A 13051-nucleotide genomic window follows, 5' to 3' on the forward strand; every position below is an offset into this window, starting at 1 on the left:
AAGATAAGAGACCTCATTCCTGCTCTTAAATACATTTTTAGACTGCAAAAGTTGTAATTTTCTTGAAAACCATCTCATAATATCTCCACTCTCTTCTTTTAGGTTCAGCAGTGTCCGTATTGCAACTACAGCAGTAAAGACGCCAACCGTATGCAGCTCCATGTGATGTCCCAGCATTCCATGCAGCCGGTTATCCGCTGCCCTTTGTGCCAGGATGTCCTGAGCAACAAGATTCACCTGCAGCTGCATCTCACCCACCTTCACAGTGTGGCTCCTGACTGCGTTGAAAAACTTATTATGACGGTATGTGGTAATAGTGATTATTATTACAATGTTTTATGTGTGTGCCTTTGTGCAACATGCCTTTTGTATCCTGGTGGGGACTTTAGCTAAATATAGATATAATAATTAAGAAATTGTTTTGGTCTTGTTAGGTTTGTGGACCTGACACAGCAGCACCAAATAATGCTATGCATCCCCAAACTGGACAAGACAAAAGTCTATCTCTGATGGATTCCTCTACCTCCCTGACTGATGGGTGTGGAAAATCTCAAGGTGAGCAGAGTATGATACTTTGTCATGTATCAGGAACAAAATTAAACAATACAGAGCATTGTACTTCAAATTGTATTTCTACTTTTAGGAAACATCTCAAAGGATGAGCTGACCAGTCAAGAAAAGACTGAATTGGACCCTCAGGGTGAGGAAGTCAAGCCCCCAAAGGAGGCCTCAGAGGCTCCAGACTGGAAGAGAGCCAGCGGGTTAGGACTAGATAGCAAGTCCCCTGATTCCCTTCAAGACCATCTCAGTGAGCTCCAAAGACTCCAGCAGCAACAGCAGCAGCTCTCGGTATCTGATCGTCATGTCTACAAGTATCGTTGCAACCACTGCAGCCTGGCCTTCAAGACAATGCAGAAGCTTCAGATACATTCCCAGTACCATGCCATCAGAGCAGCCACTATGTGCAGCCTTTGCCAGCGCAGCTTCAGGACATTCCTGGCCCTCAGGAAGCATTTGGAGAATGGACATCCTGAACTTAGTGAAGCTGAAGTGCAGCAACTAATAGGAAATCTCCCCACGAATGGAGATATCACTGAGAGTGAGGCCAGGGCCTTAGAGGAAGCTCAGGCCTTTGAACATGACTTAGACAAAGATGATGACATGGACCAGGAAGAGAAGCCCAGTCCTACAGGAAGTGACAGTAGCTCTCTGCTTGATGACATGGGGGCAGAACCAAAACGAACCCTACCATTTAGAAAAGGGCCCAACTTTACGATGGAGAAATTTTTGGACCCCTCTCGTCCTTACAAGTGCACAGTATGTAAGGAGTCCTTTACCCAAAAGAACATCTTACTAGTCCACTATAATTCAGTTTCCCATCTGCATAAGTTGAAGAAAGTCCTTCAAGAAGCATCAAGTCCAGTCCCACCGGAGACTAGCAACAGCACTGATAACAAACCATTTAAATGCAATATTTGTAATGTTGCCTATAGCCAAAGTTCTACACTTGAAATCCACATGAGGTCAGTACTCCATCAGACCAAAGCAAGAACAGCCAAAACTGAAATGAGCAGCAGCAGCAGCATCTCTGGTACAAGTGGTCCAGTCCCTGCAAAGAGTCCAGCACCAAGCACACAAGGAAATGGCAGCAACTCAGATGCTGCTAGAAGTGGTACGCCCTCTGCTAACAAAGAAAACACTGCGGATCCCAAAGAAGCTAACAGCAGCAACAGTAATAAACAAATAACTACTGACCATATTTCCGCACAGGCAAGTCACCAGTCAGCGCAGGCCTCAGCCCAACTGCAAATGCAGCTTCAGCATGAGCTCCAGCAACAAGCTGCTTTCTTCCAGCCTCAGTTTCTTAATCCAGCCTTTTTCCCCCATTTCCCAATGACCCCAGAAGCACTTCTACAATTCCAACAACCACAGTTTCTTTTCCCCTTCTACATCCCAGGAGCAGAATTCAACCTGAGCCCAGAACTTGCGCTGCACTCAGCCGCAGCTTTTGGAATGCCTGGCCTTACTGGATCATTCCTCGAGGACCTGAAGCAGCAGATGCAACAGCAGCACCAGCTGCAGCAGGCTCAGGCACAGCAGCAGGCTCAGCAGCAGCACCAGCAGCAGCAGCAGCAGCAGCAAGCCTCTCAGAAACAGTCTGAATTGCATCGACAGAAAAACCATCAACTGCAGAACCACAAAACCAAAATGGAGTCCAGCAGTGTTTTGATTTCAGAAATTCAAATGTCAAGAGAGGCAGAAGACCACTTAGAGAAACAAGAAAACAGAGCAAAAATGGAAAATGGAGGCGATTCATTAGGTGATGTTGGAAAAGACAACAAAGATTCTAAAAGGTCAAAGTTCTCAGAGCCAATGATTCCCCCTCCACGTATTGTGTCAGGAGCAAGGGGCAACGCAGCCAAAGCACTTCTAGAGAACTTTGGATTTGAGTTAGTCATCCAGTACAATGAAAACAGACAAAGAAACCAAAAGAAAAACAAAGAAGGAGGTGAAAATGCAGAACTGAACAACGATAAGCTTGAGTGTGGAATGTGTGGAAAGCTCTTCTCCAATATGCTTATTCTTAAAAGTCACCAGGAACATGTGCACAGTCAATTCTTCCCATATGTGGAGCTTGAAAAGTTTGCCCAGCAGTACAGAGAGGCTTATGACAAACTCTATCCAATAAACCCTGCTTCCCCTGAGACTCCACCTCCGCCGCCTCCACCACCTCCTCCTCCTTCGGCCCCTCCTGCTCCAGCCCCAGTGACAGCTCCACAGCCTCCATCTACATCGATGACCAAGCCCCAAACCCCAGTACCGTCACCGGCTCCTGTTTCCAGCCAGACCCAGCACCAACCCTCTCACCAGGCACCACCATCCCAGCCACCAGCCCCTCCTCCAACACCCTCTGCCCCAGCTGCACCACCCCAAGTACAGCTTCCCGTTTCCATGGATATGCCCCTTTTCTCACCTCTAATGATGCAGTCTGTCCAGCACCAAAACCTGTCCCATCAGCTGGCCCTCCAAATGCCCTCAATGGACTCCCTTTCCTCTGACCTTACACAGCTTTGCCAGCAACAATTGGGTCTTGATCCAAACTTTCTTCGTCAGTCTCAGTTTAAGAGGCCTCGCACTCGTATTACTGATGACCAGCTTAAGATCTTGCGTGCCAACTTTGACATCAACAATTCTCCTAATGAAGAGCAAATCCAGGAGATGTCAGATAAATCTGGCTTGCCCCAAAAAGTCATAAAGCACTGGTTCCGTAACACCCTCTTTAAAGAAAGACAGAGGAGTAAAGACTCTCCTTACAATTTTAGTATTCCCCCCATTACTACATTGGAAGATATTCGAATGGAGCCCCCGCTCAGTGCCCACGAATATTACAGAACGGAGTCATCCCTCAACAAGAGGTCCTCTAGGACCCGATTCACTGATTACCAGTTGAGGGTACTTCAGGATTTCTTTGACACTAATGCCTATCCAAAGGATGATGAGATTGAGCAGCTCTCCACCGTGCTCAACCTACCAACCAGAGTCATTGTTGTGTGGTTCCAGAACGCCCGCCAGAAAGCTCGCAAGACATATGAGAACCAGGCAGATTCTAAAGACAGTGAGAAAAAAGAGCTGACCAATGAGCGATACATCAGAACCAGTAACATGCAGTACCAGTGCAAAAAGTGCAACATAGTGTTCCCACGCATCTTTGATCTTATCACTCACCAGAAGAAACTGTGTTACAAAGATGAAGATGAAGAAGGCTATGAGGACCAGTCTTTTGAAGAATACACAGATTCTATGGAGCAAGGTCCAGTTCGGATTACCCAAGGACCTTTAGAGCCACCTAAACAATCCCAAACAGGAACTGCCACCAGTTCTGGCTCAAGCTCCCCTGTGATGGCCTCTCCTCGTGCCAGTTTGGGGAAAATGTCCCCAAAGCCAGAGATTGGCCCTGAGCCTGAACTTAAACAAACTGAGTCTGCCCAGTCACCGGTGATCAAGTCACTACCAGAGCCCAGACCATCTAAGGCTTCCACTCCTCAGCCACCTCCTCCAAAAGCTCCCCAGCCACAAATATCAAGACCCCATTCCCAGCCCCAGGCAGCAGCAGTGCCCTCAAGTCCACTGTCTCTGGCCCTTTCCTCGCTCACAAACAGTCTACCCCACCAAATGCTTCAGTACCAGTGTGACCAGTGCAAGATTGCATTCCCCACTGTTGAGCTATGGCAAGAGCACCAGCACATGCATTTCTTGGCTGCCCAAAACCAATTCCTTCATTCTCAGTTCCTTGAAAGACCAATTGATATGCCCTATATGATTTTTGATCCCAACAACCCCCTAATGGCTAGTCAGCTGTTATCTGGAGGCCTTTCCCAAATCCCATCTCAGGGTAGCTCTGGGTTGGCCTCTGCAGCAGGCTCTGGATCACTGAAAAGGAAACTGGATGACAAAGACGAAAGTGGTAATGACAAAGATGGAGGAAATAGTAGTGAAGAGCAACACAGAGATAAACGTTTGAGAACCACCATTACACCAGAACAACTGGAGGTTCTCTATGACAAATACCTACTTGACTCTAACCCAACAAGGAAGATGTTGGACCATATCGCACGAGAGGTTGGCCTGAAAAAGAGGGTTGTGCAAGTTTGGTTCCAAAATACACGTGCAAGAGAGAGAAAGGGGCAGTTTAGAGCTATAGGGCCCTCCCAGTCCCACAAGAAGTGTCCCTTCTGCAGAGCACTGTTCAAGGCTAAATCTGCTCTAGATAGTCACATACGATCCAGACACTGGCACGAGGCTAAGCAGGCAGGCTTTAGCTTGCCACCAAGCCCAATGATGAATCAAGACAATGAAAGAGGAGAAAGCCCAAATAAATATAGTTTCTTTGACTTCTCACAGCTGCCTACCAAGACTGAGCCAAGTGAGTATGAGCTGCCTGCTGCATCCTCAACTCCACTCAAACCATCTGAAGCCCAGGTAAAAAACTTCTTAAGCCCTTCATCCTTAAAAGCTGAAAACTGTGATGAAACTGAAGGGCCTAATTTTAATTCAGCAGAAGCTTCAACTTATGATCTCATGAAGATGGACTTTGATGAGACATCATCAATTAATACAGCCATAAGTGATGCAACAACTGGAGACGAGGGTAATAACAATGAGATTGAGAGCCTCACTGCCAATGGAGGAGACAAGCTGAGTGACACCAAGAGTGGCTTAGGGTCAAATTCAGATGTTGGCAATGAAAGGTTCCAATTCAGTATGGTTAGCCCTTCCCTGAGCTATTCTGAAAGAGACTGCGACTCTTATTATAGCTACAGGGATTATGAAATGGATGAAAGCAATGACAGGAGTGAGTCATCAAGCCTAGCTGATCCCAGTTCCCCCAGTCCGTTCGGGACAGGTAACCCTTTCAGCAAGTCTGGCAAAGGCAGCAATTCTGGGGACAGGCCTGGCCACAAACGCTTCAGAACCCAGATGAGTAACCTGCAACTTAAAGTCCTTAAGGCCTGTTTCAGTGACTACCGAACTCCCACAATGCAAGAGTGTGAGATGCTGGGCAATGAGATTGGACTCCCAAAGCGGGTTGTCCAGGTGTGGTTCCAGAATGCCCGTGCTAAAGAAAAGAAGTTCAAGATTAACATTGGAAAGCCATTCATGATAAGTCAAGGCTCAGCGGAGGGGCCCAGGCCGGAGTGTACCTTGTGTTGTATAAAGTACACTGCCAGGACGTCTGTCCGAGACCACATTTTCTCCAGACAGCACATCGCCAAAGTGCAAGAAACCCTGGTAAACCAGGTGGATAGAGAAAAGGACTACCTAGCACCAACCACTGTTCGTCAGCTGATGGCCCAGCAAGAGATGGACCGCATGAAGAAAGTTGGTGATGGACTTGGCCTGCCTGGCCAGCACCAACTGACTTCATTGGACAACAATAATGCACTTCATGGCCTCAGTCTACCCTCAGGCTACCCAGGGTTATCTGGCCTACCACCCGTGCTACTTCCTGGGGTCAATGGGCCATCGTCACTTCCTGTTTTCCCACCGAACACACCTGGTGAGTTAGTATGACGAAGAGAAAAAAAAATGTAATAGACACCAAGCTTTATCATGCACTATTTTATTCTACTGTACTACTGTTTATTCTGTATCACAGTGGTGTTTGTCAAAAAGTCTTATTTTTTAAACTATTTTAAAATGAAAAAGGGTGGGACTTGCATGCATATTGTCAGCATCAGAGTTGACCTGCTAATTGATAATTCAGAGATTTTTTTTTTTTTACAACATGTATCTATATCATAACTTTTGCTCATGTTTGTTTTTCCCCTTATTGTATTGGTTTGGTATATTTATATTGTAATATATTGGCAGATTGAAATTATCATAAAGCGCATGGGAACAGTTTTGATCCATAACAAAATCTTAATGAGCCAGTGACAAATTTAACAACTTTATCTTAAACAATTTCCATTGGGATTGATTATTCAAATATTGAACATTTCCATATTTATATACCACTGTATTTCAGCTTTAGCGTCTCCTGGTGCTGGCATGCTTGGGTTCCCTACACCAGCCACCCCCTCTCCTGCCATGTCTCTCAGCACTACCCCAACCAAGACTCTTCTGCAGACTCCTCCTCCTCCTCCACCTCCTCCTCCTCCTCCTCCTCCTGTTCCCTCCACACCTTTGGCAGCAGCAAATCATACAGAGCAGCAAGGCAAAGACACAGAGAGAGACCGCAGCAAGAAATCAGGAGACAAGTCACTGCAGATGAAGGTGAAGGACCAAGAGAACGAGAGCGGCTCACGCCCTGAGACCCCCAGCATGGCTAAGAAAAGGGAGAAACCACGTTCTGCTGCAGGGAAACCAGGAAATGAGACTGCATTGGACGCGACACAGCTTCAGGCACTTCAGAATGCTCTTGCGGCAAGTGATCCCACCTCCTTCTTGGGGGGGCAGTTCTTGCCCTATTTTCTCCCTGGATTTCCCAACTGCTTCTCTCCCCAGCTTACTAGAGGGGTCCAAACAGGGGGCTACTTCCCACCAATGTGTGGAATGGAAAGCCTGTTTCCATATGGCCCGGCAGCAGTCCCACAAGCTGCCATGGCAACTGGTCTCTCCCAGACCGCTCTCCTGCAGCAGTACCAGCAGTACCAGCAGTCCCTTCAGGATTCACTGCAGAAGCAACAGCAGCAGCAGCAGAAACAACTAGAGCAACAGCAGAGACAGCAGAAGAAGCAGCAGCAGCAGCAGCAGCAGCAACACAAACCAACCCCTGTGAAGACACCCCAGAGCATACAGAGCACCACCACTAACTCTCTCAAACCAAAAGATGCGATAGATGCTAAGGATGAAACCAACAAAGGCTCTTCAAAAGAAAGCACAAAAGAAGATCCCAAAACAGATACCAAAATTACCGTGGATTTTTCAGACGCTTTTATTGTACCGTCCGTCAAGCATGAGTTTATATGCAGGAAGTGCCAGATGATTTTTGCTGATGAAGATTCAGTGGTGCGTCATCAGAAATCCTTCTGTTACTTCGGACATCCTTTTACTGACCCGCAAGAGACAGTGCTTCGAAAGGCAGTGAGCAACTACACTTGTGTTGCCTGCAATGTGGTTGTTAACGGGAATGAAGCACTTGGCCAACATCTTCAGTCGAGCTTGCACAAAGAGAAAACAATCAAACAAGCAATGAGAAATGCCAAAGAGCATACTAGATTATTACCTCACTCTGTCTGCTCCCCTACTCCTAACACCACATCTACCTCGCAGTCTGCAGCTTCTTCTAATAACACCTTTCCTCATCTCTCTCGCTTGTCCATGAAGTCCTGGCCAAATGTCCTGTTCCAGGCCACCACAGCCCGGAAAGCTGCTTCCTCCTCCCCGTCTGCCTCTCCTCCTCCCCCCCTCTCCTCACCTTCAACGGTTACCTCAACTTCCTGCAGCACCTCAGGGGTTCCAACCTCACTACCCATCGAGAGTTGTTCAGATGAGTCTGACAATGAGCTAAACCAGAAGCTGGATGATTTAGAGAACGCGTTGGAAGTCAAGGCTAAGCCGGCCTCTGGCCTAGACGCGAGCTTCAGTAGTATCAGAATGGATATGTTCAGTGTGTAGGAGTGACACAAGGATCCCTTGCTTAAAGAAAAAAATAAGACTTTTTAAACTGCAGTTCCAAAGTCTCTCTTAACCCAAAAAATTACAGTACCAAATGATTGACTCAGGATTGTTTTTCCCATATTGATATGCTGGCAAGATATTGATTGATTTTTGTTATGGACAGAACTGTTGCAGATGCTTGACTGAGCTTATATTGTATACAAAAACAAGGAGTAGGAAAAAATCCCACAGGCTCCCTTGGGGAGCTTGTTTCAAGCCAAAAACTCTCACGATAGCAAATTGCACCTCAGCTGGATTGTTTTCCAAATGCTAGCATGTACTGTATGGGATGACGATCCAGAACCCTCAAAGAGAATCTCTCTTAGTTTAGATAGGTGTAATTCAGTAGCTTTAAATTCTCAGGTCAGAACATAACATTTCTCATTTGTTAAAGCAGCAACAAGCCTGGGTACACTTGGCTTATAACCAAAACATGTCAAGCTTTATCGGACGCATTTCCTTGATGTGTATAGAGTACCAAGAGACAATATTACTGTTACAATGGACGATGTGCATATCCTTTTAGTTTTGCCCTACAAAGACAGTATGGTTTTGCCACTGAGGGAATATAGAATGGTGAAGTAAATGTGTATGATGCCCCTGTGTTTGCCAGTTTGTATTTCAACAAGCTGTATCTATTTCCCACCCCATTTTTTCCTTTTTTTCTTGTAGTATATACTAATCTGTGCCAACTCTTACCTTCTCACTTTACCTCTGCTCACACCCTTTTCTGAAGAGGTAATAACTCTAGTTTTGATAGACTCTCTCGGATTATGTGAATATAACATTTTTCATTTGTGAATTGCTGTACTGTTACGGTACCTGCTTGTGTCTGGACTATAGTGCACTTACTTTGTTTTTGTTTGACTTTTTATTATTTGAGTAGGCCATTTGTTAATTTAATAGATTTTTTTTCCATCTGTATGTATGTATGTTTGTATTTTAATTATTATTTGTGTCTATTGCAGCAGCATATTGGTCCATATTTGTTACAGGATTGATGCCTAACAATCTAGAGACCTATTTAATAATTGGTGCATCCATGAAAGCAGTACTGTATACTTGAAACTGTTAAGGTACAAGTTGGTCACAATGTTAAAAAAAGGTATGAACATTTACGTTTGAAAATATGCTGCTTTAAAAGGGGGACAACAGCATTTGTGTTGTATATTAAAAAACCTTTTCCTGTACTTGTAGGACTTAAAACAGTGTTACACGTATACACAGACATTTATCGCATAGGTTGACGTCCTCCCATCGATTCTCTGGGCACTTCTGATGATCTACAGTTAAAGTCAACATTTTCATTTTTCCACATTTAGTGATTTCAACATTGCAAAGTATTACCTTACAAAGTTTGCTGCTACTGTGTAATGTTATTTTGCTTGCCATACATTCTCTCAACTTTCTACCAGACAAGATACTGAATCCATTAATTGCTTTGCTTTGCTACCTTTTATTATTTTATGTTATTTTGTTATTTTGCTGTGGAACTAAGAATGTGAAAGCTGTCAAAGGGTGTTAAATTTTTTACGAATCACTTTCTAGTTTGGTAATTGAAACCAATGTGATTCATTCCAAAGTAACAGAAGGCTATTTGTATGAAAGAAAAAGGCTTGTGAACAAAGAAAGCTAAGCTGTTGTACATATTCGTAGTTGGCTGTGCATGGTACAAATTTATTAATATGAAGAAATGCAAAAATGTATTGCTTTTGGTATTTCCTATTCTGAGATGAGCAAGTAGCATGTAATGCAACTGTTTGACAGGTTAAATCAAATCATGCTTAGTTATTGTTTCAAACAATGAAATCAAGTAACATTTCCTTTTATGTTCTATTATTGTAAAGGTGTTTTTTTCAAAGTTTTAAAGCAAAATGTCAGACTTTCATTTTCTGCGTGAGCTTTTTAAATGTCATTTTTTGGATTTTTAGTATTTTAACATTTACTTTAATCCTGAAGACACTTTTCGATTGTGTTTCATAAGAGACATCCTGGCCTCCCAAGGTGCAATTCTGCCATTGTACAAACATGAGCGACTGTCCGGATTCCAAAGGCTTTCACAACTCTGGCTTTTTGCCTTTCCCCACTCTGTGGCTCAGCATTAAAAGACTGAACTGTCAGCTAGCATCATGTGCTAAGATGTTAGCCTCAGACAGGACGCTTTCCACACCAAGGACTGGTAAAAGCTAACAAACCAACAAAAAGGATGGTCCAACAATATAACTGTACATAGATATTGCAACTGCACAGCAGCCAAAAAGAAAAAAAAAAAGAACTTTTTAAAAACAAAAACGGATGGATTGTGTCATGTTTATGGGGACAGCCTTCAAAAGGCTGAAATTGGAATTGTTCTTCTGGATGTCAAAGGGATTTTCATGGCGCAATCATATCCTACACAATATGTACTCTACAACATCTGGGTTACATAGGAAATGCACCCTGAGGTTTTAATAAGAAGAAGCCCCTATGGCTAAAACTTTAAATAAACTAAACCAAAAATGTTATTGATGTTTTATATATAGAGAGTAGTCGCATTAGTTTTTGTTACTGTACTGTTTGAGGTCTCAACTGTACCGTATCACGGTAATAACATGGTTTTGAAACCGTTTTTTTATTTTGTCACAGACCTGTTGTCATAGTTGAAATGACGTTTATTGTAGATGGTATTTGAACAACTTCTGGAAATAGTTCATCAAGTATGTTTGTTGCTCATTGTTGTGATACATTAAAAACTGTATCTGCAAACCAGCCTGGTCCCATCAAATATTCTTTATTTCATTTTCAGTTGGTTCCACACACATCACTCATGACATTTTTTGCAACACAAAAAATAAGAATTGCATCTGGCTGCCGATCACGTCTGGCAATGCTTAAAATTACCATTTCCATGAATGCTCTCTTTATCTCATTATATTTATGGCAGTTTAGTAACAGTGTATTGTTTGGTTAGCCAGTTAAAATTCAAACAGTTTACATTTATATTTTGATTTTAATATAGGTTTGTGAAGCGGTACACTTACAATGAAGTTTTTATTTATGATAACTTTTCAAAGCAGCTCTAGATGAGCGCAACATTTTAGATCGAAGCTGACAATTTATACATTTTTATATTACATTTTGGATAACGGCAAATTTTATGTATCGTGTCAACATCCCTTTCATAATTGTCATGTCAGTCACAGACAAACATTCTAAATCACAAAATGGTTTTTTTCCCATCATTATGCTTTTTGTGGTAATCTGACTCTAAGCAGATGCAGGGATTAGGTTTTGAAGTGTCTGCTAATCTGGATCTGATCAGGTGCCACTCTGCAGCGCTGCCATCATCGGGGAAACATCCACAACAACAAATCAAACACATAGATAAACAAGTGTATGATCACATGAGAGGGCAAAGAACATCTGCTGTTTCCTACAACTCCACTAGTGGAACTTCTTGTCATTGTACGGCCCGTGTTGAAAAGGGTGAAAATCACTAAATGAAGCAAAGCATCGAAAGGCCAAAGCATTTTTTAACATAAACTCCCCAGTCAATAAATATATAAACAGGAAATTGAGTTTTGTGGTGCCGATTATAAACCGCCTTTATTCTCGAGAAGCAGAATTGACGCCAAGTCGAGACGGCAGGGTGACTTTTAAAAGCTGAGGTCGACAGATGCTGTCACATTAAAAACTGCACCTCAGGAAGACCTCAACACAATACATCACGGCCTGCCTGTGCCACGCGTCGCCACCGGTGTCAGGGTCACGGAGAAAGCCGACATTCGCAAGTCGTTAAATCCACCTAATGAAATTTCACAAGGACATCAAGAAATGAAGGGGAAGATGAGGATCTTTTCACTCGGGCACAGTCGGCTGTGGCCTTTATTGTTTCGCTCGAACACTGAAACGGCCGCAACATGTAAAAGCTTCAAACCCCCCCACCCCCCCCACCCCCCACCTACCTTCTTCTGACTTCACCCCTCGCCCTTGACTAATGCGCTGCTGAATGGTCCTTTCCCGTTGCTCACCCTTAAAGTGCAGCCGCTTGCCGAGATAGCCCCCCCCCCCTCATACTATGGAATTTAATTGTGTTTGACCTTTGTGGAGAAAAATGGCTGAAGGCCTTTCATTTTTCTGGCCTTCTCTGTGCCTGGAGGGAAGGACCACTTTACATTGTGTTTTCACTGTGGTCGGTCCTATATTCAATGGGTGAATGAACTGTGCACAGCGAATACGCTCTCAGTATCCGTTTATTGTATATTGTTTCATAAGTTCTGACTCTTTGTCGGTCCAAGAAAATATAAAATCTTTCAAAGAAGAGCTATTTAAATATAACTGGATTTTAGGGGGCCACCCAATTCCACCGCCTAACTGCACTGTCCTAGAATAAAAGTGCCCTCTGAAGAGAAGAGTAGTTCAGACACAGCTTTGCTAAAGAGGCCACAGCAGTGAGCGGTCTTGCCCTGAATACACGATAAAAGGTTTACTGTAAATTCTAAATGGCGTTTTCTGCAACCCATACATCACTCATGACCATTAGGTTCCACCCTCACTGCACAGTGTACCCTTCGAGCCACGGCTCTCCAGATGATACAGTGCAGAGGCTGCAGAGGAGGCAGATCTGGCTTTGAATAGCCTGCAGCCAATGGATTTTCTCTGGATAATACAATGTTTGGGACAGAGAGGCAGGGATTAGTCCAGACATACATCCACCACCCCCCACATGCCCAATCTAATTAGACTGGAATCAGTTTAAGATGAAAGCAAGCCCCGGCATCACCGCACTAAATACTGGAATTAGTATTCCCCGCATGGGAATTTAATGACGGAGACCGAAAATCCAATCACATTCACTCCCAGTTTAGACCCTCATGCATCGGGGGCCTGGACAATGACGAAACGAAAG

The 13051-nt window shown here is 43.9% G+C and overlaps 1 protein-coding gene across 1 annotated transcript in view; it reads left to right on the forward strand.

Moving 5' to 3' along the window:
* The window catches only part of zfhx4 (zinc finger homeobox 4), an 81854-nt gene extending 70943 nt beyond the window's left edge, over positions 1 to 10911 (forward strand). Inside the window, exons 9-12 of the mRNA XM_062379075.1 lie at positions 103 to 303; positions 435 to 555; positions 644 to 6058; positions 6530 to 10911. Of these exons, the coding sequence (XP_062235059.1) occupies positions 103 to 303; positions 435 to 555; positions 644 to 6058; positions 6530 to 8121 (7329 nt within the window). The 3' untranslated portion in view covers positions 8122 to 10911. The remainder of the gene's footprint in view (positions 1 to 102; positions 304 to 434; positions 556 to 643; positions 6059 to 6529) is intronic.
* Positions 10912 to 13051: the final 2140 nt, after the last annotated feature.

This window comes from Platichthys flesus, chromosome 21, assembly GCF_949316205.1.
Source record: "Platichthys flesus chromosome 21, fPlaFle2.1, whole genome shotgun sequence".
NCBI lineage: Eukaryota > Metazoa > Chordata > Actinopteri > Pleuronectiformes > Pleuronectidae > Platichthys > Platichthys flesus.